The 26,093-nt window shown below is 39.3% G+C and overlaps 1 protein-coding gene across 8 annotated transcripts in view; it reads left to right on the forward strand.

Moving 5' to 3' along the window:
• ZNF143 (zinc finger protein 143) overlaps positions 1 to 24,306 on the forward strand; it is a 60,629-nt gene extending 36,323 nt beyond the window's left edge. For all 8 annotated transcript variants that reach the window (XM_068555857.1, XM_068555858.1, XM_068555860.1 and 5 more), the window contains 5 exons: positions 5,277 to 5,504; positions 8,004 to 8,152; positions 10,327 to 10,488; positions 22,258 to 22,404; positions 23,253 to 24,306. In XM_068555857.1, coding sequence (XP_068411958.1) covers positions 5,277 to 5,504; positions 8,004 to 8,152; positions 10,327 to 10,488; positions 22,258 to 22,404; positions 23,253 to 23,336 — 770 coding nt within the window. In that variant the 3' untranslated portion in view covers positions 23,337 to 24,306. The remainder of the gene's footprint in view (positions 1 to 5,276; positions 5,505 to 8,003; positions 8,153 to 10,326; positions 10,489 to 22,257; positions 22,405 to 23,252) is intronic.
• Positions 24,307 to 26,093: the final 1,787 nt, after the last annotated feature.

The raw sequence follows: 26,093 nt of genomic DNA on the forward strand, positions 1-26,093 counted from the left end.
GGAGATGAGACCATAAGCAAGGAGACTGATTAAGGGCCATTCACATATTTGAAGTGAGTGAGATGGAGAAGGATAAAAATGAAAGACATTGAAGAGGTATCAGCAAAGGACCTGGTGACCAAGTTAGTCATGAGGAATGAGGAGAACCTATCATTCTGACTTGTGTGATGGATTAGATGATAATGCTCAGATGAGGAAGAGAAGGTTGAGAAGGGAAGATAATAGTGTCGGTTTGCAATATACAGATCTCTGGGTTTCCCTCACACCTGAACTCTCACCATCTGTATATTCGCTGTAATGGTTGGTAAAATTTTTCCTCAAAATTTATGATTCAAATTGAAAACCCACTATAATGAATCTACTTGTACATGCATTTTCCTACAAAAGGAAAAAAATTTTAAGTTGCATGTGAGTCTATGTGAGATAACATAGAATACACTGAAGTCATATTTGTGATACATTCATACCTTATGCTTACATTGTATATTATACATTATTGCTATCATCTTCCCTACATTATTTGTATGCTTCCTAAGAAAGTGGAAAAGGCTGTGAAAACCTAAGAGGCCTAGAAAAGAAGGCTGTAGGTTAGAAGAAAAATTGTATTTTGCTAATATAATTTGCATTCCTTTATATCTTTAAGATATTTCATTTTAAAATTATAGTACGTTTGTGGTGTAGAAAGAAACAAAATTCCTGTTTGATACTGCACTATCATTGTGTATTACACACAAACATATACCCGCTACTGAGTTCATTGAGTGTTAAATAATTAGGTAATTGGTATTTTAAGTGCTTCATATTATGCAGACATTTTTGGTGTGTTGTAACATGGGTGCTTAAGAGCCTTTTTGTGATATTTGGGAAAATTGGCTGGGATTTTCAGATGGGCTGGGAAAACTATTTTTCCCATTTAAAGTAATGGAATATAGACTCATTATCTGAAAGTTAGCGATTCAACATGTTTTATGGACAAATTAGATTCTAATAAGAGGGATGCCTACATTAAGTTTGGCCATACCAATCTTTGGAACATGTAGGTAGAGTAGTGCTTTCAAATGTGGCTGTGCATTGAATTCACCTTTTTAAAATAGACTGGCTTCCCAGATCCTATCTGCAAAGACTCTGACATAATTTTATTGAGGTGAGGCCCAGACATCAGTATATATTAAAAACTCTCCAGGTCTTTTATGTGCATATATGGTTAAGAATCATTGAAGTAGGGATATCCAGTAGATAGTTATAAATGGTGGTCTGACCCAAGAGGTAGGTCTGGGCTGGAAGAAACGACTGGCTAATGATCATCAAGTAGATAATACCATAAAAGCCCACATTATGCTATAAGTGCAGTGTAAAGATTCAGCTGTGTAAAATGCAGTCCATTTTGGAAGGTTGGTCAGATGACCCAGTTGAGACTGTGCAGCTAGCCATTAGGGAGCTCAAAAGTGCAATTCAACTCTATTTATGTCTTCATGAAAAGATGCTCAGCATCACTAATTATCAGGGAAATGCTAATTAAAACCACAATGAGATATCACCTCACACCTGTCAGAATAGCTGTTATCAAAAAGACAGTAAATAACAAGTGTTGGCAAGGATGTGGAGAAGAGAAAATCCTATTGCACTGTTGGTGGAAATGTAAATTGGTACAGCCACTATGGAAAACAGTATGGAGGTTCCTCAAAAAATTAAAAGTAGAACTACCATACGATCCAGCAATTCCACTTCTGGGTATTTTAATGAAGAAAAAAAAAACACTAATTCAAAAAGGTTATATACACCCCTGTGTTCATTGCAGCATTATTTACAGTAGCCAAGATATGGAAGCAACCTAAGTATCCATTGATAGATGAATGGATAAAGATGTGATACACACAGGGACTTCCCTGGTCGTCCAGTGGCTAAGACTCCATGCTCCCAATGCAGGGGGCCCGGGTTCAATCCCTGGTCAGGGAACTAGATCCCACATGCCTCAACTAAGAGTTTGCATGCCGCAATTAAAGATCCTGCATGCCACAACTAAAAGATCCCACATGCTGCAACTAAAGATCCCACATTCTGCAACTAAAAGATCCCGCATGCTGCCACTAAGACCCGGCGCAGCCAAATAAATAAATATTAAAAAAAAAAAAAAAGATGTGATACACATACAATGGAATATTAGCCATAAAAAAGAATGAAATCTTGCCATTTGTGACAACATGGATACCTAGAGGGTATTAAGCTAAGTGAAATAAGTCAGCCAGAGAAAGACAAATACCATATAATTTCACTTATGTGGAGCTTAAAAATAAAACAGACAAACATAAAACAAAAACAGACACATGGATAGAGAAAACAAACTTGGTAGTTGCCAGAGGGGAGGGGGTTGGGGGATGAGTGAAGTAGGCGAGGGAGATTAAGAGGTACAGACTTCCAGGTATAAAATAAATGAGTCATGGGATATACAGCATAGGGAATATAGTCAATAATATTGTAATAACTTGGTACGTTGATAGATGGTAACTAGACTTATCGTGGTGATCATTTCGTAATGTATAAAAATATTGAATCAGTATGCTATACACCTGAAACTAATGTAATATTGTAAGTCAATTATACTTCAATTTAAAAAAGTATAATTTCAAGACAAAAACACAAAACAACCTGCCTCCCACCAAAAATACAAATTCATTTCCATCTTGACTCTGGTTTGGTGCCACCTAGTGGCAGTTTCTGCTCCAGCCTAAATATGAACAGGGCTGGTTCTCTGAGTTGGAATTGCCTGACATTTCCCTGCCTGGCCTTGCCCTTGTCATATCTCCCCCACAACCATTCCGCAAGATAAGAACTTTAACCTGCCCTGCTTTGAGAATGCAGGCTGGGCAAAGGACGGAAGCAATCTCAATTACTAATGTCCAAGACGTATATTACAGATTACATTAGTGATTTTATTATTTGTGGTTGGTTTTACTGTGTTTAGAACCATGGAAAGAGATGGAGTTAACCCAAGAAAGGTGTAAAATGAGAACAGACTGGGATATGCATATGTATACACACATAAGCACATTTTAGAGATTATGTGAGTTCACACCAGTACCTCCAATTCCAGCTCATCTTACAGAGCTCTTTTCTTCCCTCATTCCGTATTTGTATGTCCCTTCTGCCATAGTAAGAGCTCTGGCTTCCAACAGCATTGACACATTTATTCATCGCTTAATCCTTTATTACACCTAAAATAGTTTCAGAGTTGTTTTGCCCATAGCACTACAATAAACAAGCCTACCAAGAAGAATTGAAGATTTGTTTGCAGTTTTCCCTACTCCAGCCTAGTCCAAGACTGAGGGCATTAGTCAAATACTGTGTGTATGAGTTACTTTAATTAGTTTATTCTCCCCCGCTACCCCCCACCCTGGCCCTGGCCCCCATACCCCTTCTAAGTGGTTACAAGTATTCATTTAAACTAAGGTTAGGGGGACTTCGCTGGTGGCGCAGTGCTTAAGAATCTGCCTGCCAATGCAGGGGACACAGGTTTGAGCCCTGGTCCTGGAAGATGCCACATGCCGCGGAGCAGCTAAGCCCGTGTGCCACAACTACTGAGCCTGCGCTCTAGAGCCCATGCTCCGCAGCAAGAGAAGCCACCGCAATGAGAAGCCTGCACACCACAACGAAGAGTAGCCCCCACTCACCGCAGCTAGAGAAAGCCCGAGCGCGCAACGAAGACCCAACGCAGCCAAAAATAAATAAATAAATAAATTTATAAAAGAAAAAAAAACTACAGTTAGGTTAATTTCTTCCAGTTTGCTCTCAGTGTTAGATTCCCCCCACTACATGTTAACAGTGTCTAGATATTTTATGATATTAAATAATTATTGTTAATTTTGTTATTTAAAAAAAGCATCCATCTTTTATACAATCTGAAATATTTATAGATGAGATAGAATGCTATCTGGAGCTGTTTCAGAATAATCCAGGGTGGGAAGAGGGGGTAGAAATGTGTGGTGAATAAATGAAACTATATTGTCCATGAATTGATAGTTGAAGCTAGATGATTGGTACATGGGGGTTTATTGCACTGTTTCTCTATACTTTTGTGTATGTTTGAAATTTTCTATAATGAAAAGTTGTAAAAATATATGTACTGCCTACATTGTTCTTAGACTGTTTCATGGAAAAAGAATTACTTTGTATTGAGTTGGTTTTAGTGAATATTTAATAGCTTTTGATTGGATGCAAGAAGTCAACTGAAGTTAATATAAAATGTGTGTCCTTTTAGATTTACTGAAGTGTCCAAACTATGTCTCATAGACTTTTCAGAAAATCTTTGTTTATTATCCTTATAAAACCCTTAGGGTGGGATTTCCCTGGTGGCACAGTGGTTAAGACTCTGCGCTCCCAGTGCAGGGGGCCTGGTTTCAATCCCTGGTCAGGGAACTAGATCCCACATGCATGCCACAACTAAGAGTTCGCATGCCACAGCTAAGGAGCCCACTTGCCGCAACTAAGGAGCCCTTCTGCCACAACTAAGGAGCCCACGTGCCCCAACTAAGACCCGGTGCAACCAAATAAAATAAATAAATAAATATTGGGACTTCCCTGGTAGTGCAGTGGATAAGACTGTGCTCCCAATGCAGGGGGCCTGGGTTTGATATCTGGTCAGGGAACTAGGTCCCACATGCATGCCGCAACTAAAAGTTCGCATGCCACACAACTAAGGAGCCCGCCTGCTGCAACTAAGGAGCCCTGGAGCCCCAACTAAGGAACCCGCCTTCCACAACTAAGACTCGGTGCAACCAAATAAATAAATAAAAATTTTTAGAAAATAAATAAATATTTTTTAAAAAACTCTTAGGGTAAGCTACATTAGTTATACTAATAATTGCATTTATTATTGCCATTATTAGTAAAGTATCACTAATGATATCTAGATTATCTAGTTACAGGTAACAATAACAGTTTCACCAAATCTTAGAGTTAACTGGGCAATAAACATCTCCATCCTTATTTTTTCACATCCCTTGAAATTAAGGGGAAAGTGGTATTCAGGCATGGGATGAGACTCAGGGTGCAGACCACCTTTTGAGCCAAGTTGAAACCATAGTTAAGGAGTCTTTTCTTGTGCACTGCCTCCTAGCAGGATAGAAAGGGATTTGACAACTATTTTTGCCACTAGAGGTTCCCCCTCTCTGCCCCTTCCCCCACTCCCATCCCCCCTCCCCCCCCAGAAGGTATGGAATGATTATGCCTTCGTAGGTAAAAGTTGATTTTTTTGTATGTGTGTGCTGTTCTTTACTTAGGGGAAAAGCCATATGTTTGTACAGTCCCTGGGTGTGACAAAAGGTTCACAGAATATTCCAGTTTGTACAAACATCATGTTGTTCACACTCACTCCAAACCGTACAACTGTAACCACTGTGGGAAGACATACAAGCAGATCTCCACGCTGGCCATGCACAAACGGACAGCTCACAATGACACTGAGCCCATCGAGGAGGAGCAGGAAGCCTTCTTTGAGCCTCCCCCAGGTAAGGGTTTTTTCCAGTATGTCTATGTCTGTGTTTGAAAAGCAACAGTTATGAACATAATTTATGACTTAAAGCATTTTCTCAAATCATAAAGTTTTTCAAATAGTCACACAAACATATCATTTACAGCTGTGATCATTGCTATCAAAGAAAGGTGCTTAATGCTCTGGGATATAAGAGGGGAAGTTAGTCTAGCCTCGTAGGTCAAAGAAGGCTCCCCTGAGGAAGTGATTTTTGGAGAGATCTACAGGGTGAATAGGGGTTAACTTGGTGTAGAGTCAGGGATGTGGTGGGTTGGGGGGGTGGTAAACAGGGAGCAAAGGCAAAAGAACATTCCAGATAGAGGGATTGGCACAAGCAAAAAGCCCTGAGGTGGGAGAGAGCAAAGTAAATTGGAGAGACTGAAAGAAGCCTGGCCAGCATGGCACTTCTGCCTGGGAAGGTGGTATGAAATGAGACTGCACAGCAAGGCGGGGGCAGCCTAGACTATTTGGGTGTATTAAGATGTTGGTCTTAATCATAAGAGTGGTGAAGCACTCCCAGATAACTCTTAGTTGATTCATGTGCTATTCAGTAGTGTTGTAGGAGACAAAAACATTCATTTCAATGAGGATAAACTCTTGGAAAAAATATTTTAGAGAATTAGATTCTATGATTTCAGTTAAATAAATCAGCATAGTTAAATAGGTAAAATGAAGTAGGTTTTTCTAAAACAAAAACATATGTTGTCCTGTTTCATTGAGTATCTCCTAAATGGAGTAAATTTGAAAATTAAAACATCTTTACCCATTCTTAACAACTAGTATTGAAGAGTTGAAAAACATTTAGGTAGGAAAAAAATGGTTGGAGAATAAGGAAAAGAACAGATCATTCACTGTCTACTCAAATAATTCCCTGTAGTTCTAATTTGTCTTTTCAGATATCAGTCATGTGATAGTAAGAAAATAACAATTCCTTCACTCTTTTATTTTTTAATTTTTTTTATTTTTGGCCACGCCGCGTGGCTTGTGGGATCTTAGTTCCCTGACCAGGGATTGAACCCGGGTCCCTGGTAGTGAAAGCGCCTAACCACTGGACCACCAGGGAATTCCCCAAAATTCCTTCACTCTTGAATGCTATACTGTTTTCTAGCCAAAGCAGTGTAAGTGTGCATGGTTAGATATTACAACAGCTGCTAAATCGTTGCAATTAGAAAGCAGACTTTCATGATGTCAAACTTAGGTTTAAGACTGTTCCTCTTTTAAGCTTCCTCAATCTCTTCCTTAAATGTTGATATTTCAGATTGTCAGAATTTCTTGTGTTCTAGAAGATAATCTATAATATAATAATACACATTTTGTTAAAAAAATTAAAGTAAGATTGTTTTTCTAAGAATAAGGATGGGTTTATGTTCCTTTTCTCCCATATGGTCCCCTAGGTTTTGAACCCATTGGAATAATGGTATAATAATAAATATAATAAATAGCCATGGAACAGAACAAAAAGTAATGAAGTAGTGTCATAGAGATTACACCATGATGACTATAGCTGTATGAGTGTAGGCATCAACCATAACTTTGAGAAGTACTCATAAATTAGCATATAAAGTCCTTCTTTGAAGGAAAAAAAAATATTGACCCTTTTTCTGGCATCATGAGAGGTGGAAAGCAATAGAAGAGAGGGATCAATAATCTTCCTGGTTGCCAAGTATGGCAGTAATTGACTATTGAAATTGCTGTTTACTTGCTGGTTCTTTGTGAAATAAAGAAGCGGAGGGGGGCTCCTGTTCTGTTACTTACTAAATGGTTAACCTTAACCCAGATAATATGCCATTACATTGTCTTTACACAGTGATGTCACTGTGTACTGATGACTTATAATCAGTCACTTGTGTTAAAAGAGTAAGTAACTTAGTGTTAGTACGTTGTGTTTACATACCATTCTGGTTTTGTGGTTAATGTTCATGAAGGTTGTCTTATCATTTTTAGCAGCTTCTTAAGTGACTGCAAGGACTTAGTGCATACTTGCCATGTTGGAAGGGTTATTTGCCAGTTAGTCTCCCTGTACAGTTCCCCCACTCCCCGCCCCAGCACACATGCATGGTATCACATAATTACTCCAAATAAGAGAATAAGCAAGGTCTCTCAAAATTAGAACAGTTACACTTTATGTGGAAAAGTTTGGTTTGGTCTGCTTTGATTTGGTTTGGCTTTGCAAAAGAGGAGGTGGAGAAATTGGCAGGAGGTGCTGGAAGCCATTTTCATGGTTTAGAATTTAGGGACTTCCTTGGTGGTCCAATGGTTAAGACTGCACTTCCAATGCAAGGGCCTCGGGTTCAATCCCTAGTCAGGGAACTAAGATCCCACATGCCACATGGCCAAAGAAAAAAAAACATGATTTAGAATTTAATACACATGCCATTTAATTTTTGTCAGTTTTCTCTGTAATATTTAAAATCTCCTCTCTTTTCTAAACAGCTTGGTTGTTTGATCAAATAAATAATTCATTTGTTTTAAACAGGTCAAAGTGAAGATGTTCTTAAAGGGCCCCAGATCACGTATGTTACAGGTGTAGAAGGGGACGATGTTGTGTCTACACAAGTAGCCACAGTAACCCAGTCTGGGTTGAGTCAACAGGTTACTCTCATATCCCAGGACGGGACTCAGCATGTAAGTACCCACCAAAAGTCAAACAAGTTAAATAATATTTCTCTGAGCCTGGGCTTGAAAGGCAGGTTGGGTCCCAATTGAGGAAAGCCTTGAATTGGGGCACAGAGTTTGGAGTTTAGCTTGTAGGCAGTGCTGGATCTCCTGGAGTCTTTCCAGTAGCCTGTTGAAAGCGACTACATGCAGGGAGATTAGTAAAGAGAGAAGGTTTGTGACTCTCTAGAATTCAAATGGTGTTATGGGTATAGTTCAAATGTGAGGTGGTGAAGGTCAGAACCACAGTGAAATTGAGGGCTTGAAAAGTAATAGATCCATGTGAAACCCGATTCAGAGAAGGGATAGGATTGAGAAGTCAGCAGAGGTTTGGCTGAGGTGACAAGGACATCATTAAAACATCCTGGCAAGTCAGTGATGGGCACATCTGTAAAATTTCCAGAGTGTGACTCTCTCCCTACCTGGAATCATGGGAGTTTACTTAACTAGCTTCACAGAATTAATAGAAGAGGTATCTTGATTTCCCCAGGAAAAGCAATGTAATGGCTGTTGTTCAATAGTCAAACTTGTCATTGTTTTCTAGATGCCACTAGTCTAAAATAATTCAGACTTGATTTCATTTTTAAGCTCTAGCTAAGGTTGTCTTAATAACTGGTGGAAATAGACATATGGGGTTCTTTATCCTTCTATATCTACCTCTTCCATGGAGAACTCTCTTCTTACCTGTCTCTCTCGGACCTTCACCTCCCATGATTAATTTGCCCTTTGTGTTGATAACTGTTAATGTGCTGATGTTAGCTAGAAGGCAGAACGTATTCAGGATAGGAAAATACAAAGCACTTGTACCATCCCATTCATCCCTCTTCCCCTTACTTTTGACATCACTAATTCTACACAGCACTCTTTGTCCACTGATTGGCATATAAGATTTAACATATTTACTAACACAATTTTAATTCAGCATCAACCCTAAGCCTTTTTTAAAAATTGGGTCATCACAGATAGGCTCTGTGGAGGTCATTTGATCTAACCTCCTTCCCTCCTTATACTGGAGAAATTCCCTCTACAGCAGCCCCCATATAGATGAGGCAGTTTCTCTCTTAAGAGACAGTCTATTCCATTGCTGGATAATTTGAGGGTTTATCAGACTGGAACCTACCACTGTGTCATCCACTCATGGCTTTTCTCTGACCATATAGAATGAGTCTAATCCCTCTTCATATGTTTTAAAGCAGCTATTTTCCCCATCCCAATGTTGTATTTTCTCTAGATATAACCTTCCCATTTGCTTTAGGGATTTCTATTCCATTCCTTTGGTCAATTAAAAAACAAACATTTATTGAACCCAATGACAGATATTTTGGTAAAGTTAGTGTGGGGAGTACTGGAAGGGGGGGTATCGTAGTCTAGCAGGAGAGGGACGTTCCTAAAATGAACAATAATTTCTCATAATGATGGGTATATAATCGACAGGTATGTAAAGTGTTGAGGCAACCTGGAGGAAGGAGTAAATGATGCTTCCTGAAGGAATCTTGGAGGCCCTTGTAGAGAATGGCCATTCAGCTGGATCTTGAAGAATTTTTATGAGTTAGCCAGGCAGAGAGTGAAGGAAAGGGCAAAGTCACAAAAATATAACAGAATATGACATTCCCGGGGATGCAAATGATTTGTTGTGGCTGGAGTGCCAGATTTGTGTGCTGGTTTGGAAGTAGTGAAAGATGAGTCTGGAGAAGCTGTTAAGGCCAGATGATGAAAGGTCATGAGTGCCATGTAAGAAGTCTGAACTGTAGTGATGGGGAGTAACTGGGGATTTGAGCAGGGAGCATAATGAAATTTGTTTGTTTTTTAGAAAGGTGACAAGGTAGAGGATGATTAGGGACGGGTTAGACTAGGTATTTGGAAAGACATTGTATTGCAGAAAATTAGATGAGAGAAAAATAAGGGTCTAAATTGGCAGTAGAGATGGAGAGGAGTAAATGCATTTAAGGAATATTCAGTTTTTCCAATAAAGATATTAAAAAAAAAAAAAAAGGAATATGCAGTTTTTCTGATGACCTCTTTCCATTGTAAAATGCTTATTTGCTCCCAGAGTAGACTTATACAAGGATTAGGCCTAGCCTTTAATGAAGACTGCCAGATAAAACAAGAAACATTGCCTGATTGTATAATGCATTGTATTGCAGGTCAACATATCTCAAGCTGACATGCAGGCCATTGGCAATACCATCACAATGGTAACACAGGACGGAACGCCCATCACAGTACCTGCTCATGATGCAGTCATCTCCTCAGCAGGAACACACTCTGTTGCTATGGTTACCGCCGAGGGTACAGAAGGACAGCAGGTAATTGCTTTTTTCATTTATATCAGTCAATACATATATCAATATCAAAACCGTTACATAGATGTACAGTGTGATATAGTGGTTAAGCACACAAACCTCAGATTGAATCCCAGTTTTACAACTTCTTAGCTACATAACCCTGTGAGTCTCAGTTTTTCCTCATCTGTAAAATAGGAGTGATTATTGCATCTACCCCATGAGGTTAATAGAAGGATTAAGCAAGATAATGCATATAAAGTAGTCAGCCCAAGTATATATTAAGTGTTCATTAATGGTTGCTCTTCCTATCATCATTATCATCATCGGATACTTAGAAAAAAAATTCATTTGCAAAATTTAATTTTTTGAATATGTAATATATTCACATAATTCAAAAATCAAAAAGTATATACAGATATGCAGTGAAAAGTCTTCTTTCCACCCCTGCCCCCATAGATATAATCCACTTTTATCAGTTTCTTGCATAATTTTCCCAACAACTCATTAAGCATATACAAACAAATACAAATAAATAGTCATCTTCCCCCCCTTCCCTTTTTATGGTAGTAAATTCTATACTCGTCTTCACCTTTTTTCTTTTTTAACCTTAATAATACATCTAGAAAATCTTTCTATTTCATTATAGAGAGAGTTTCCTCTTTTTTTTTTTCCTGCTGTGCAGCATGGCTTGAGGGATCTTAGTTATCTTAGTTCTCCAACTAGGGATCGAACCCGGGCCCCAGCAGTGAAAGCACCGAGTCCTAACCACTGGACTACCAGGGAATTACCTCCTCATTCTTTTTTTAAGCTATATCATATTCCACTGTATCGGACATGCCATAATTTATTTAAAGTATTTTGCTGTTTCAAACAACACATAACCTTGTGCACACGTGATTTTGCATGTGTGTGAGTACATCTGCTACTAGATAAATCCCTAGAGTGGAATTGCTGGGTGAAAAGACATATGCATTGGTAATTGTTATAGATATTCCCAGACTTCCCTTCTAGGGTTGTACCCATCTACATTCCTAGCTGCAGCCTTTGAGAGTGCCTCCTCCCCTTCTGATAGTCAACATAGTGGTAAAACCTTTGGATTTTTGCCAATCTAATGTATCTCTTTGTAGTTTAATTTTTCATTTCTTTTAAAATAAATGATATTGGTTAATAACATTTAAAAACTCTTCTTGTGCTATGCTGAAGGCAGTGTGGGGTTTCACTGCAGCTACCTTACCCTGTTCAGTGAAAAAGTCTGTCAATTAGTAGCTGTCATTCTTCCTAAATTCAGTTATAGATTCAATACCATCACAATAAAAATTCCAGCAGGCATTTTTGAAGATACAGATAATCTGATTCTAAAATTTACATGAAAATACGAAGGACCTAAAATAGCCAAAACAGTCCTGAAAAAAGGAACAAAATTGAAGGTTTTCTACACCTTGAAATACAAAACTCAGAATCATAAAGCTTCTAGAAGAAAAGTGAATGTTTTTGCAACCTTAAGGTAAAGATTTCTTGGACAGGGTACAAAATGAACTAATAATAAAATTTTTTCTTTTCTGATAAATTGGACTTCTTCAAAATTAGTTCTGCTCACCAAAAGACAATGTGTAGTAAAAGATTAGATAAGCCCCAAACTGGGAAAAAGATATTCACACTATATCTGACAGTGGACTTGTATTGAAAATACATGACAAACTTCTGTAAATCAACAATAAAAAGGTGAACAACCCACTAAACATGAGCAAATCATCTGATTGCTTATTTGAACAGACCCCTCACAAAAAAAGGTACATGAAAGGCAATAACACAAAAAAGTGCTCAACATCTTTAATCATCAAAGAAATGCAAGTTAAAATCACAAAGAGATACCATTTCAGACACAGGGAAATGGCTAAAATAAAAAAGACAAACAAAACCAAGTGTTGGCAAAGATATGAAGCAACTAGGACATTCAACACACTAGTGAGTATAAAATGTTACAACCACTTTGAAGAACTGTTTGGCAGTTTCTTATGAAGTCGAACATACCTCTACTCTATGACTCAGCAATTCCATCTAGAATATATACCATATGATTCCACTTACACGAAATCCAAGAACAGACAAGAGGATCCATGGTGATAGAAATCAGAAAGTGCTGCTTGGCTGGGGAGGAAATTGATGGAATGAAATATGAAGGAACTGTTCTACATCTTGTTTTAAGTGGTGGTTTCACAGTTGTATCTAACTGTCAAAACTCAACAGAACACCTAAGATCCATGCATTTTTATTGTTTCTAATTTTACCTTATGCCAAAACAAACAAACAAAAAACGCAACCACTAGCTTTCAGGCTGTCTTATGGAATGGTCCCACCTAATCAGTTTGCAGTCATTTCCGTGGCTTTAGGATTCCTGGATGGGTTTATAGCCCAGCTTGGGTAAATACACCTTGTACAGTTGCAGGTCTGGAAAGATAGTGACCCTAAAGCACACATTCTCATGTAGCTTATCTGTAGCCTGTGAGCTAGAAAAGTTCTCAAGAGAGAAGGCTTTGAGAGCTAGAATGAAGCCAGGCAGCTTCCAGCAACTAGGGATATGACAACAGGGATGGGGTTTCACTTGCGGACCTGCTGCTGCTACTGCTCCTTCTGCTGTTAACTACATGTAGGCCATCGGGCAAACGTTGGCTATCCACTGGCGTGTTTGGACCCACCTGTGAATTATCTGTAACACTTAAATTGGTTGTAACCATTTCTTTACATGCATGGGAAGAAAGTAGTCAGTCCTTCCCTAAGTCTTTTTTTTTTTTTTGGTCATTAAGGTAATTGCATTTCTGAGACTGATTTTTCCAGGTGCCTTTGGAAGCCTAGTTAGGTATAGACTAAAGAGTCAGTGCTTTCCATCTATTTTAGTTAGTTAATTTCAGATTACAAAAGTAATACATATTCCCAATGGAATAAAATAGAGAATCTAGAAATAAACCCTCACATATATAGTCAACTAAATTTTGACAGTCAGAATTTGATCATTCAGTGGGAAAGGGCTTTTCATTTGTCTTTTTAACAAATGGTGCTGGGAAACCTGTATATCCACATGCGAAAAAATGAAGTTGGACCCTTATCTTATACCATATATAAAAATTAGCTCAAGATGGATTAAAGACCTAAACTTAAGAGCTAAAACTATGAAACTCTTAGAATAAAACATAGGTGAAAATCTTCATGATCTTATTTCTTATGTATGACACCAAATGCACAGGCAATGAAAGAAAAAATAGATAAATTGGATTAGGAGATTAGTTCTTACATATGACACCAAAATGATAAGTGATGAAAGAAAAAAATTAATTGAACTTCTTCAAAATTAAAAACACTCGGAAGTTCCCTGGTGGCCTAGTGGTTAGGATTCCAGGCTTTCACTGCCGTCGGCCGGGTTCAATCCATGGTCAGGGAACTGAAATCCCACAAGCCACGAGGAATGGCCAAAAAAAAAAAAATTAAAAACACTTGTGGAAAAAAAAAAAAACACTTGTGCATCAAAAGCCACTACCAAGAAAGTGAAAAGACAATCTACAGAATGAGGGAAAATATTTGCAAATCATATATCTAATAAGGGATTAATATCTAGAATATATATATTTTTTTTTTTAAGATTTTTTTTTTTTTTAAGTATTTGTTTTTATTTATTTATTTATGGCTGTGTTGGGTCTTCGTTTCTGTGTGAGGGCTTTCTCTAGTTGTGGCAAGCGGGGGCCACTCTTCATCGCGGTGCGCGGGCCTCTCACTATCGCGGCCTCTCTCGTTGCGGAGCACAGGCTCCAGGCGCGCAGGCTCAGCAATTGTGGCTCACGGGCCCAGCTGCTCCGCGGCACGTGGGAGCTTCCCAGACCAGGGCTTGAACCCGTATCCCCTGCATTGGCAGGCAGATTCTCAACCACTGCGCCACCAGGGAAGCCCAAGATTTTTTTGATGTGGACCATTTTTAAAGTCTTTATTGAACTTGTTACAATATTGCTTCTGTTTTCTGTTTTGGTTTTTTGGCGGAGAGGACTGTGGGATCTTAGCTCCCCGACCAGGGATCGAACCCTCACCCCCTGCATTGGAAGGCGAAGTCTTAACCACTGGACTGCCAGGGAAGTCCCTAGAATATATTTTAAAATAATAAAATAAAATAAAAATAATATTATGAGGGGAAAATTATCTAGACTATATAAAGAATTCCTATAACTCAACAAGAAAAAAGCAAGCAAACCAATTTAAAAATGAGTGAAGGGGACTTCCCTGGTGGCGCAGTGGTTAAGAATCCGCCTGCCAATGCAGGGAACACAGGTTCGAGCCCTGGTCCGGGAAGATCCCACATGCCGCGGAGCAACTAAGTCTGTGCACCACAACTACTGAGCCTGTGCTCTAGAGCCCACGAGCCACAACTACTGAGCCCGCGTGCCACAACTACTGAAGTCCGCACGCCTACAGCCCATGCTCCACAACAAGAGAAGCCACCACAATGAGAAGCCCGCACACTGCAACGAAGAGTAGCCCCTGCCTGCCGCAACTAGAGAAAGCCCAAGTGCAGCAACAAGACCCAATGCGGCCAAAATTAAATAAATTAAAAAAAAAAAAAATGAGTGAAGGACTTGAATAGACATTTCTCCAAGAAGATTTACAGATGGTCAATTAGCACATGAAAAGATATTCAACATCATTATCATTAGGGAAGTACAAATAAAAACCACAATGAGATCCCACTTCACCTACATTAGGATGACCGTTATCCAAAAAACAGAAAATAACAAGTTTTGGGGATGATGTGGAGAAATTGAAACTCTTGTGCATTGCTCATGGGAATGTAAAATGGTGCAGCTGCTGTGGAAAACAGTGTGGCAGTTCCTTAAAAAGTTGAACATAGAATTACATATGATCCAGTAATTCCACTTAAAGGTATCTACCCAAAAGAATTTGAAAATAGAGACTCAAACTAAAAATCAGCTATTTACCTTGATGTTAAAATAACCAGTCTCAACATTTAAGACTATTTACTTCATCTTTTTTTCTGTGTGTGTGCGTATGTGAACAAAGTTAGGATTATAATACAATTTTGTATGCTTGTCATCCACTTAACACTACATCCTGAGTACTTTCTCATATCAATCAAATGTTCTTTTTTTAATATTTTATTTATTTATATTTGGTTGTGCCGGGTCTTAGTTGCGGCAGGTGGGCTCCTTAGTTGTGGCTCGCCTTTTCCTTAGTTGCAGCTCACAGGCTTCTTAGTTGCGGCATGCATGTGGGATCTAGTTCCCTGACCAGGGGTTGAACCCGGGCCCCCTGCATTGGGAGCTTGGAGTCTTAACCACTGTGACACCAGGGAAGTCCCTAAACGTTCTTTTAAAAGGATTTTTAATTTTTACAAAATAATCCATAAAATGGATATGCATAACATATTAACTCATTCCACATTCATAAATTGTGCAAGCCTCTGATTATTTTCATAGGAAACAAATTCTAGACATGGAATTATTAGATTAATGGTATGAACTATTTTAAGCTTCTTGCTACATATTGCCAAATTATTTTCTGGAAAGTTTTAGCAGTCATGCCATGGATCTAAAAGTGTTATTGTTTTCACTGTATTCTCACTAGCATTAGGATTTTTTTTTTATATTTGCATAATTCACAAGCCAAGGATAAATTATATTTTTACTTTCATTTGTTTGGTGAGGTTGAACATGTTTTTCATATTAGCCTGCAATCTGTTTTTTCTTCACTGAGGTAAAATTTACATAGAGTGAAATGCACAGGGTTTTTGTTTGTTTGTTTGTTTTTTGGTTTTTTTTGGCCACAGCGCGCTGTTTGTGGGATCTTAGTTCCCCAACCAAGGATTAAATCCGGGCCCCTGGCAGTGGAAGCACAGAGTCCTAACCACTGGATTGCCAGGGAATTCCCTGCACAGATCTTAAGTTTACAGTTCAGTGAGTTATTAAACATACACACCCATCCCATCCCAAACAAGATCTAGAACATTTCTGTCGCCCCAGAAAGTTCTCTTGAGACCCCTTCCAGTCAGTCTCCACCTAGTTATTCTGATTGTATTATTTTGTTTGTTCTTAAACTTTGCAAAGTGAAGCCAGAGTATGAACTCTTCTGTTTTTGGGTTTTTTCTTTTAACATAATATTTTGGAGATTTATCCATGTTCTTGTTTATAACATCAGTTCATTGTTTTTTATTGCTGATCAGTATTCTGTGGTAGGAATATATCACAATTTGTTGATAGATTCTCCCCTTAATGAACATTTGGGATGCTTCCAATTTTTGATTATTGTGAATAAGGTGGCGGTGAAAATTCTAGTACAAGTATATTTGTAGACATATGGTCTCATTCTCTTAGATAAACACCTGTTAGTGGAATTGCTGGGCCATGGGGTAGAGGTATATTTAACTTTATATGAAAGTGCCAAACAGTCCTCCAAAGTGGTTTGACCATCATACACTCCCACTAGCAATGTATAAGACTTCTGTTTGGGACTTCCCTGGTGGCGCAGTGGTTGAGAATCTGCCTGCCAATGCAGGGCACACGGGTTCGAGCCCTGGTCCGGGAAGATCCCACATGCCATGGAGCAACTAAGCCCGTGCACCACAACTACTGAGTCTGCGCTCTACAGCCTGCAAGCCACAACTACTGAGCCCGCGTGCCACAACTACTGAAGCCTGCGCGCCTAGAGCCCGAGCTCTGCAACAAGAGAAGCCACTGCAATGAGAAGCCCACGCACCACTACGAAGAGTAGCCCCCGCTCGCCGCAACTAGAGAAAGCTTGTGCGCAGCCATGAAGACCCAACATCGAAGACCCAATGCAGCCAAAAATAAATAAACAAATAAATAAATAAATAAATTTATTTAAAAAAAAAGACTTATGTTTGTTTCACAACATCAACATCTTGTGTTGTTACTTTAAAAAATTTTAGCCATTCTAGTGGATGTGAAATGATATATCATTGTGGTTTTAATTTGCATGAAGGTTGCCTAATTTCTTAATATCTGGTACTTCTCTAGATACCTGTTGTTCTTTTTTTTTTTAATAAGAAAATGTGTTTTTTTAAAAAAATAAATTTATTTTATTATTTATTTTTGGCTGCATTGGGTCTTCGTTGCCGTACACGGGCTCTTTAGTTGTGGCGAGCAGGGGCTCCTCTTCCTTGGGGCGCGCGGGCTTCTCATTGTGGTGGCTTCTCTTGTTGCGGAGCACAGGCTCTAGGCATGCAGGCTTCAGTAGTTGTGGCACGCAGGCTTAGTAGTTGTGGCTAGCAGGCTTAGTTGCACCGCGGCACATGGGATCTTCCCGGATCAGGACTCAAACCCGTGTCCCCTGCTTTGGCAGGCGGATTCCTAACCACTGTGCCACCAGGGAATTCCAAGATACCTGTTGTTCTTGATTTTTAATTTAAATCTGTTATGGACAGAGAAGATATTCTGTAAGATTTCATTATTTTGAAATTTGAGACTTGTTTTCCCTGTCTTTCATTGATTTCCCATTGTATTCCATATGTATTTGAAAAGAATGTGTGTTCTGCACATGTTGGGTGTAGCATACTACACATTAGGTTAAGGTGGTTGATAGTGTTGTTCAAATATTCTATAACCTTATTAATCATTTCTATATTTGTTCTACTAGTTACTAAGAAAAAGGAATTAATATCTCCAACTATGATTGTGGATTTGTATTTCTCCCTTTTAGTTGTTAGGGGTTTTTTTACTTCCAGTATTTTAAATCTCTGTTATTAGGTGCATACATATTTCATTTTAATTTCTCAAATAACTTCCTAATAATACCCTTCTGTGTTACTTTTTTGTGGTTGCTCCAGGGATTAAAATGTGCATCCTTAAGGTATTGAAGTCTACTTAGACTTAACATTGTACTACTTTACATGAAATCTAAGAACCTTGCAACAGTATATTTTCATTCATGCCCCTACTCTTTGTGCTGCATGTTATAACCCTGACAATGCAACATTATATTTTAGCATTAAACAGTTAATCTTTTAAGTAAGTTATAGGATGACAGGAAACATAATATTTTATACTTACCCACTAATTTATCATTTCTAGTGCCTTTTATTCCTTTCTGTAGATTTGAGTTTCCATATGGAATCATCCCTTTTGCCTGAAGGATATGCTTCAGCATTATTTGTAGTGCAGATCTACAGTGACAAATTCTGTTTTTGTTTATTTGAAAATATATTATTTCACCCTTCTTTTTGAAACATTTTTGTTTTGAAGGATATTTTTGCTAGATATGGAATTTTTGGTTGGCAGTTAATTTTTTTCTTTCAGCACTTTAAATTGTCTCTGTCCTTCATTGTTTCTGATGAGAAATCAGCCATCTTCATATCATTGTTCCCCTGTATATAATATATCAGTTTTCCTCTGGCTATTTTCTAGATTTTTTTAGCAATGTGATTATGGTGTGATCTTCTTTGTATTTATCTACTAGGTTTCTTATATATAATTATAAGACAATATATATAATATTATAAAACATTATATAATAATTTTGGGGGGCTATTTCTTTCTTACCGGATTTAGGAAAAGTCTGGCCATAATTTCATCAAAAGTTTTTATTCTGCCTCATTCTGTTTCTCTTTTCCTTCTGGGTCTCTAATTACATGTATATTAACTTGGTATTGTCCCACAAGTTGCTGGGGAGCCATTCTTTTTTTTTTTTTTTAATCTTTTTTCTTGGTTCTTCAGATGGATAATTCCTATTGATCTTAGAGTTCACTGACCTTTTCTTTTGACATCATCATCTTCTATTAGGCCCATTCAGATAATTTTAGATATTCTCATTTTCGATTGTAGAATTTACTTTTTTTTATATAGTTTTCATTTATTTACTGAGATTTCCTCTTGTGTGCATTCCATAAGCCTTTTAACATATTTATAATAACTGTGTTAAAGTCCCTGTTTGCTAACTCTAACGTTTTGGTCATCTCATGGTCCGTTTCTACTGACTTCATTTTCTCTTGACTCTGGGTTACATTTTCCTCTCCTTATGTGTTGTAATTTTTTTATTGTATTCTGGACATTATGGATGATACATTATAGAGATTCTTAATTTTGTTATATTTCTCTGAAGAATGTTGATTTTGCTTTGTCAGGTAGTTAAGTTACTTGTAGAGGCTGGGTTTTATACTTTATTAAAGTAGTTCTGTTTTAGTTTTGCCATTTAGTCTCAGGGTGAATCTTCAGTCCTGGGATACAATCTTTACTCCTAAAGTGTGGCTCTTAGGGTTTCAATGGAAAGCCTGAGGTATTTTCCAAACCCCTCTAACTTGGTGGGATTGAAATTCTAAATCCTGTCTGTCCTGTGGTATCGCTGAAATCTCTTCTCAGCTTTTCAGCCTTCTAGCTGCTGCTTTCTACCGGATTTATTGGAACCTCCCCAACACGTTTGCAGTTCTGAGGTCTTAAAGAATTGAGGGGAGTTTATACACAGGTTTGGGAGCCCCCCTCCCTCTGGTTTTCTCCTTTCTAGGATATCCCTCTCAATACATAGCCATTCTGGCAGCCATAGACTCCATTATCTGATACCTTAAGTTGCCCTGTGCTGCTCAGACTGGTGAGTGCCCTCAGTGGAAAAGCTATTTAAACATAGATGTGACCCAGTGTGGTTCCCTTCTTTTGAGAATCCCCTCCGTTTCCTGCCTGCTTTTCGTCATTCACCACTGCCTTCAAATGGTTGCTTTTTCATATTTTTTCCACACTTTATGATTGTTATCTGCAGGAAGGGTTAGTCCAATATAAGCTACTCCCCCACTGCCATACTGAAATCTGTTGCTGCACTATGGAACATTACTGGAATTGATCCAAGCTAAATATCTATTAGCTCTAAAATCTAGCATTTTTAATGGATTAATGGCCAAGTAGAATAGTAGTTTCAGTTTTTAACTTATTCTTTCTCTGAGTTTGGCTGGACAAAATTCTTAAATATCATATAACAGAAGTAATTGATGCCATTTTCTTTGTTATCCACATAGCAAAAGCTATATTTGTGGTTTAAGAGCCACAAAAGCACTTTTAACCACTTTGACTAGATGCTTCAGGAACAAGGTGGAAAGATTCCATGGAATCTAAAAGAGGAAGTGAGTATAACAAGATGTGTTGCTTGGAATTCCCTGGCGGTCCAGTGGTTAGGACTCTGCGCTTCCACTGCAGGGGTCATGGGTTCGATCCCTGGTCAGAACTAAGATCCCTCAGGCCATGGTGAGGCCCCCCCCACAAAAAAAAAAAGATAGTTGCTATTTTGTCAGTAATGCTACTGGTACTTTGTCTTCCTAGTTAATGGAAATCTTTTTTTTGTTGTTTTTTTTGGCCACACCATGCAGCTTGCCGGGATCTTAGTTCCCTGGCCAGGGATTGAACCTGGGCCCTTGGCAGTGAAAGCACCGAGTCCTAACCACTGGACCGCCAGGGAATTCCCAATGGAAATCTAATTTTATTTTTATTTTTTATTCTTTTGTCTTATTTTTTATTTTTAAAAATTTTAATTGTTTTTTATTATTTTTTAATTTTTTAATTTTTAGTCTTTTTATGGAAATCTAATTTTTTAAAAAATAAATTTATTTATTTATGTTTGGCTGCGTTATGTCTTCGTTGCTGCACGCGGGCTTTCTCTAGTTGCGGTGAACGGGGGCTGCTCCTCATTGCGGTGTGTGGGCCTCTCACTGCTGTGGCCTCTCCCGTCGCGGAACATGGGCTCTAGGCGGGCGGGCTTCAGTAGTTGCGGTGCACGGGCTTAGCCGCTCCGCGGCATGTGGGATCATCCCAGACCAGGGATCGAACCCGTGTCCCCCGCATTGGCAGGCGGATTCCCAACCACTGCGCCACCAGGGAAGTCCGGAAATCTAATTTTTTTTTTTTTTTTTTTTAAAGTTTTAATTAATTAATTAATTTATTTATTTATGGCTGTGTTGGGTCTTCGTTTCTGTGTGAGGGCTTTCTCTAGTTGTGGCAAGCGGGGGCCACTCTTCATCGCGGTGCGCGGGCCTCTCACCATCGCGGCCTCTCTTGTTGCGGAGCACGGGCTCCAGACGCGCAGGCTCAGTAATTGTGGCTCACGGGCCTAGTTGCTCCGTGGCATGTGGGATCTTCCCAGACCAGGGCTCGAACCCGTGTCCCCTGCGTTGGCAGGCAGATTCTCAACCACTGCGCCACCAGGGAAGCCCCCGGAAATCTAATTTTAAATGCAACAGATAAACAGGAGAAAATAGTATATCTACCAATGATCCAAACTCGGGAATAAATAGACATTTGAGGTGTGAATTAGTCCACGTGTGTAACTTCCCAGGCAGCCGCTTAGGGATAATAGAATCTAGGCACAGTCATGTCTCTCCTGGTTAATGGAGCCTGACATAGCGAATCCACTTTTTCAGTGTCCTCTACCCTGTTTTGCCATTGGCTTACTTCATAACCTTAGATACGTCCCTTCTATCTGAGCCTCAACTTGCTCAAATAAAAAAGAGGAGTCCATGGGAATTCCCTGGTGGTCCAATGGTTAGGACTGCCGCTTCTCACTGCCAAGGGCCCGGGTTCAATCCCTGGTCGGAGAACTAAAATCCCACAAGCTGCGTGGCACAGCCAAAAAAAAAAAAAGAGTCCGGAATAGACAGTATGTAAGGTCTTTTCCAGCTTTAGGCTTCTACAAGTGTATGGTCAGAAGGGAGGTTTTCCTTTTGAATTTGAAGACAGTCCCTTGTGTTAAATGGATTTTAACCTATTTAAATCATAGTTTTAATTTTTCTGTGTATTTTTTAAGGTTGCAATTGTGGCTCAGGACTTGGCAGCATTCCATACTGCATCATCAGAAATGGGGCACCAACAGCATAGCCATCACTTAGTAACCACAGAAACCAGACCTTTGACCTTAGTGGCAACATCCAACGGCACCCAGATTGCAGTTCAGGTGGGTACAATGGCAACTGTCCTCCACTGACAGCAGTGCCGCTCAGCTCTCAGCCTTGTACACTCTGCTTTATGCATAACCTTCACAGAGGCAGGGCACAGAATCATCTGTATTACTTAGCCACATTAAGGAAATTGCTGTGTTTGAAGTAGACTCAAAGAGACTAAAACTTTGTTTTCTACCATCCTTGTATATTCTAGGGGAATTTATAACAAGAAAAATAAAGCTCCTGGTATATATATATACCTGTGTGTACCTGGCCAGCCATCTTTACTCTCAGAATAAAAGTCTAATTAGGCAGGACTCTATAAAGCACTTAAGAGTTATTCCTTGGAAATGAACTTCCTGTAAACATAGACCCCAAGTTAGTCCTCTTGAGAATCACTGCACAGCTGTATTTTATGGTGGGGAATGTCAGAAGACTGTGAAGAACACATTCTCTGGGAAGTCACTGCATTCAGGCAGAGAATCTAGAATGGTAGGTGTAGATTACCTTTCCTTGGGAAGATTTTTTTTTTAATGTATTTACTTGGAAAAGGGTTAGAACATACTCAGGAAAATGCCAGCTGGTTTTAATTTAGTTTATGGGCATAAAAGCTAAAGGCTCAGGAAGCTCTCTATCTCCACTGGAAAAGATGAGCATCTTTTGTTCCTTGCATGTGTGAAGGTTTATCAAAATCCTAAATAAAGAAACTGTATCCCTGGCAGGAATTTGTTTTTATGTTTTGTGGATCAGCAGTAGTACCTTAACAAGCCCAGGTGTCAGAGTTACAGAGAGAAATTTTACTTCTGGTATGTTATATTTCTTTGGCATCTTGACTGCGGTTTTGTGTATGTTCCTGTTTCAGCTTGGAGAACAGCCATCTCTGGAAGAAGCCATCAGAATAGCATCCAGGATCCAACAAGGAGAAACGCCAGGGTTGGATGATTAATCCTCAGAACAATGGAGCAATAAAGCAAGAGGAGCCTTTCATCTTCAGGCAGCAGAGATCCATGAAGCCCGGGCCCAGGAAAATTAGAAATTTTCCATTCCTGAAACACTGTACACATTTTTATGCAAGAGTGGAGAACATTTTATTCTTGACACTTTTGTGTATATAACCCTTGGAATAGATTTCCCAAACTGATTCATTGTGTACAAGGAAGTATGAAATTAGGGCAATACAGTAAATTTTTATGTTACTCTTTTATCAGATTGCAAAATCCTAGAGTCTACATGCAAGACCAGTGAAGTCTTATGGAGTCTTATGATAGATTTTTAACTTACTGTGAAAAATTAAAGGCTGTATCTAAAATGTCAAAGGTTCTATACATCAAACAATCGTAATTCCAAAAGCCATCATGGATAATAAAGGATGTAAAGCCTTCACATATTTCCCTCAGCTAGTAGAGTGTCTGCAGTTTTTGTTCTACTGTATACTTGTCCATTTTTATTTGTATCTCACGGTTTGAAGACTATTCACTATAGTTTTCCATCCCTGTTAAATACCAGCTCTTCAAGCTGAAGTGCTAATTGTATTAGCATTACATTGGATTATGTATAAAATTACAAAGTTTGGTTATTTAAAATTAAAAAGTTAAATCCAGTACTTTGGTTTTGTTAAAGATTTTCCTTAGTGTTCAGTTTCTTGTTACTGTTTTTTTAAAATACTGAACTATCAAAGTTTGACCACAGGCTGGAGCCCGGGATAATAGTGCTGTAATTGGAAATGGCTTTACTCTGAAAATTAGGTTAGTGGGTTGGTGTAAATTATTTATTTTTGCTTATGTACTTTTGTTTTAAAGCTTATTTACCCTAAAGTTTATTATTAATTTTGAATACAGCAATTTTTTAAATGTTACCTTTATATTTGTTTCATTAAATTGGTATGGAGGTGGGGGGAAGTGTTGTAGAAAATACCACGAACATAATAAAATACAACACATATATTGAGAGTATATTGTGTATCAAGCACAAAATAAGTACTTTTCCATACATTTTTATCTACTCATAACAATTTTGTGAGATATGTGGGATTTACTACTCCTGTTTGTCCATAAGGAAGCTGAAGGTCCAAAGAGGTTAAGTGTCTACCCAGGCCTTACAGCTGTGGTGAGGCAGGGCAAAGACTTAAGAACCCAGACTTTCTGACTCCCAAGTCCAGGGTGTTTTTTCACCACACCACAACTGCCTTCTCAGATGATAACCTGTGGCAGAGATTATCAAGATGAGCTATGGTGATCTCGATTGCCCAATGACCTGAGCACCTGAAAAACCATCTCTAATGTTGGAAAATCAGTGTAGGCTCTACCAAGGTCCAAAAAAAGGGGGGGAGGGTGTGTGAGGGTTGTCCTGCAACAATCACTTCTTTGCTGTTTTTCACCATGCTTTGTTTGCCAGGGAGCTGAAACGTGGCTGTTTTTCATTTCAAGCCTTACAGTAAAAAGGAAAAAATGTGCTGTTTTATTTAATATAAATGTTATCTTTGATCAGGTTCTTTGAAGTCTTGCTAAAAAGGGTCATGATTTAGTCATTTGAAATGGGAAACCCTTCAGGGTTGGGCGGGGGGATTGGCTGCTTTCCCTTCAAAGCTCTTCATAGATAGATAACGTTAGAAAAGGTCTCAGTCACCCACAGTCTCAGTCTCCATTCTTGACAGAGACATTTAAACACACCCATAACTCCCAGCTGAGGCTCAGAAAGGGGCCAGCATGGGGGGATAAGAGGAAGCACAGAATCTCAGACTCACGGGGTGGTGCTCCCGCCTCCCGGTCCCGGGTCTGGCTGCTGACAGGGAGCTCCTCAGCTGGGCCCAGCTGGGTCTGCTGTGCTTCCCAGAACCAAAACCCAAGCTCAGCCTCCTTAGGCTTTGCCTTCCATCTGCCTTTGTTCAGGTTCCAGGGTGTTTCTCCCTCGCCCCAGCTCCTTTGCCAGCTGGATTGGGCAGTGCAGAGCTGGACGCGGCTGGTGGGCCTGATTATACCTCAGCTCAAAAGAAAATGCCTTCCTACTAGCACCAGAGAAAAGGGTAGAGGGGTGCTGCTGGTTTGTCCCCTATCTGCCTTCCTGCGAAGGGACCTCAGGAGCATAGGAAGGTGGCATATTGCCCCAAGGGAAGACTCCAGCTGATGTACTGAGAGTTGCTAGTAAAGCTGGTGTGGGCTTTCTTAGTGCAGGGTGCAGAAAGGAGCCCTCTGAAGTTGTAGAGTCCCCCAAGACCCTTGATGAAAGCAGAGTACACTATTTTTTTTTTTTTTTTTTTGGCCGCTCCACGTCTTGCAGGATCTTAGTTCCCCGACCAGGGATTGAACTTGGGGCCACAGCAGAGAAAGCCCCGAGTCCTAAACCCTGGACTGCCAGGGAATTCCCCCAGAGTACATTCTAGCAGATGGAGCTAGTTGAAGCATAACTCTCTGCAATATGATCCAGGCGATGCTCAAGGCAAACATTTCAGTCTGAGAAAAACACCTCCACTCTATCCCAGACACAAATTGAGGCCACTACAGTCCACACTCATAAGAATTTAGAAAATAAAGAGAAGGATTTGGCTTCCCTAATCCTCTACAGGTGGCAGCTCTCCAGAGGGCCACACTGCTCTGTGGGCCCCCCACTTCACCCCCAGGCCATTAGGGGCAAACTAACCTTGGACAGTCTCATGTGCCGCCTTCCTGTATGGCAGTCCTGGGACTAGGTAACTCGGGAAGCCATG

Source organism: Eschrichtius robustus, chromosome 11 (assembly GCF_028021215.1).
Source record: "Eschrichtius robustus isolate mEscRob2 chromosome 11, mEscRob2.pri, whole genome shotgun sequence".
Taxonomy (NCBI): Eukaryota; Metazoa; Chordata; class Mammalia; order Artiodactyla; family Eschrichtiidae; genus Eschrichtius; species Eschrichtius robustus.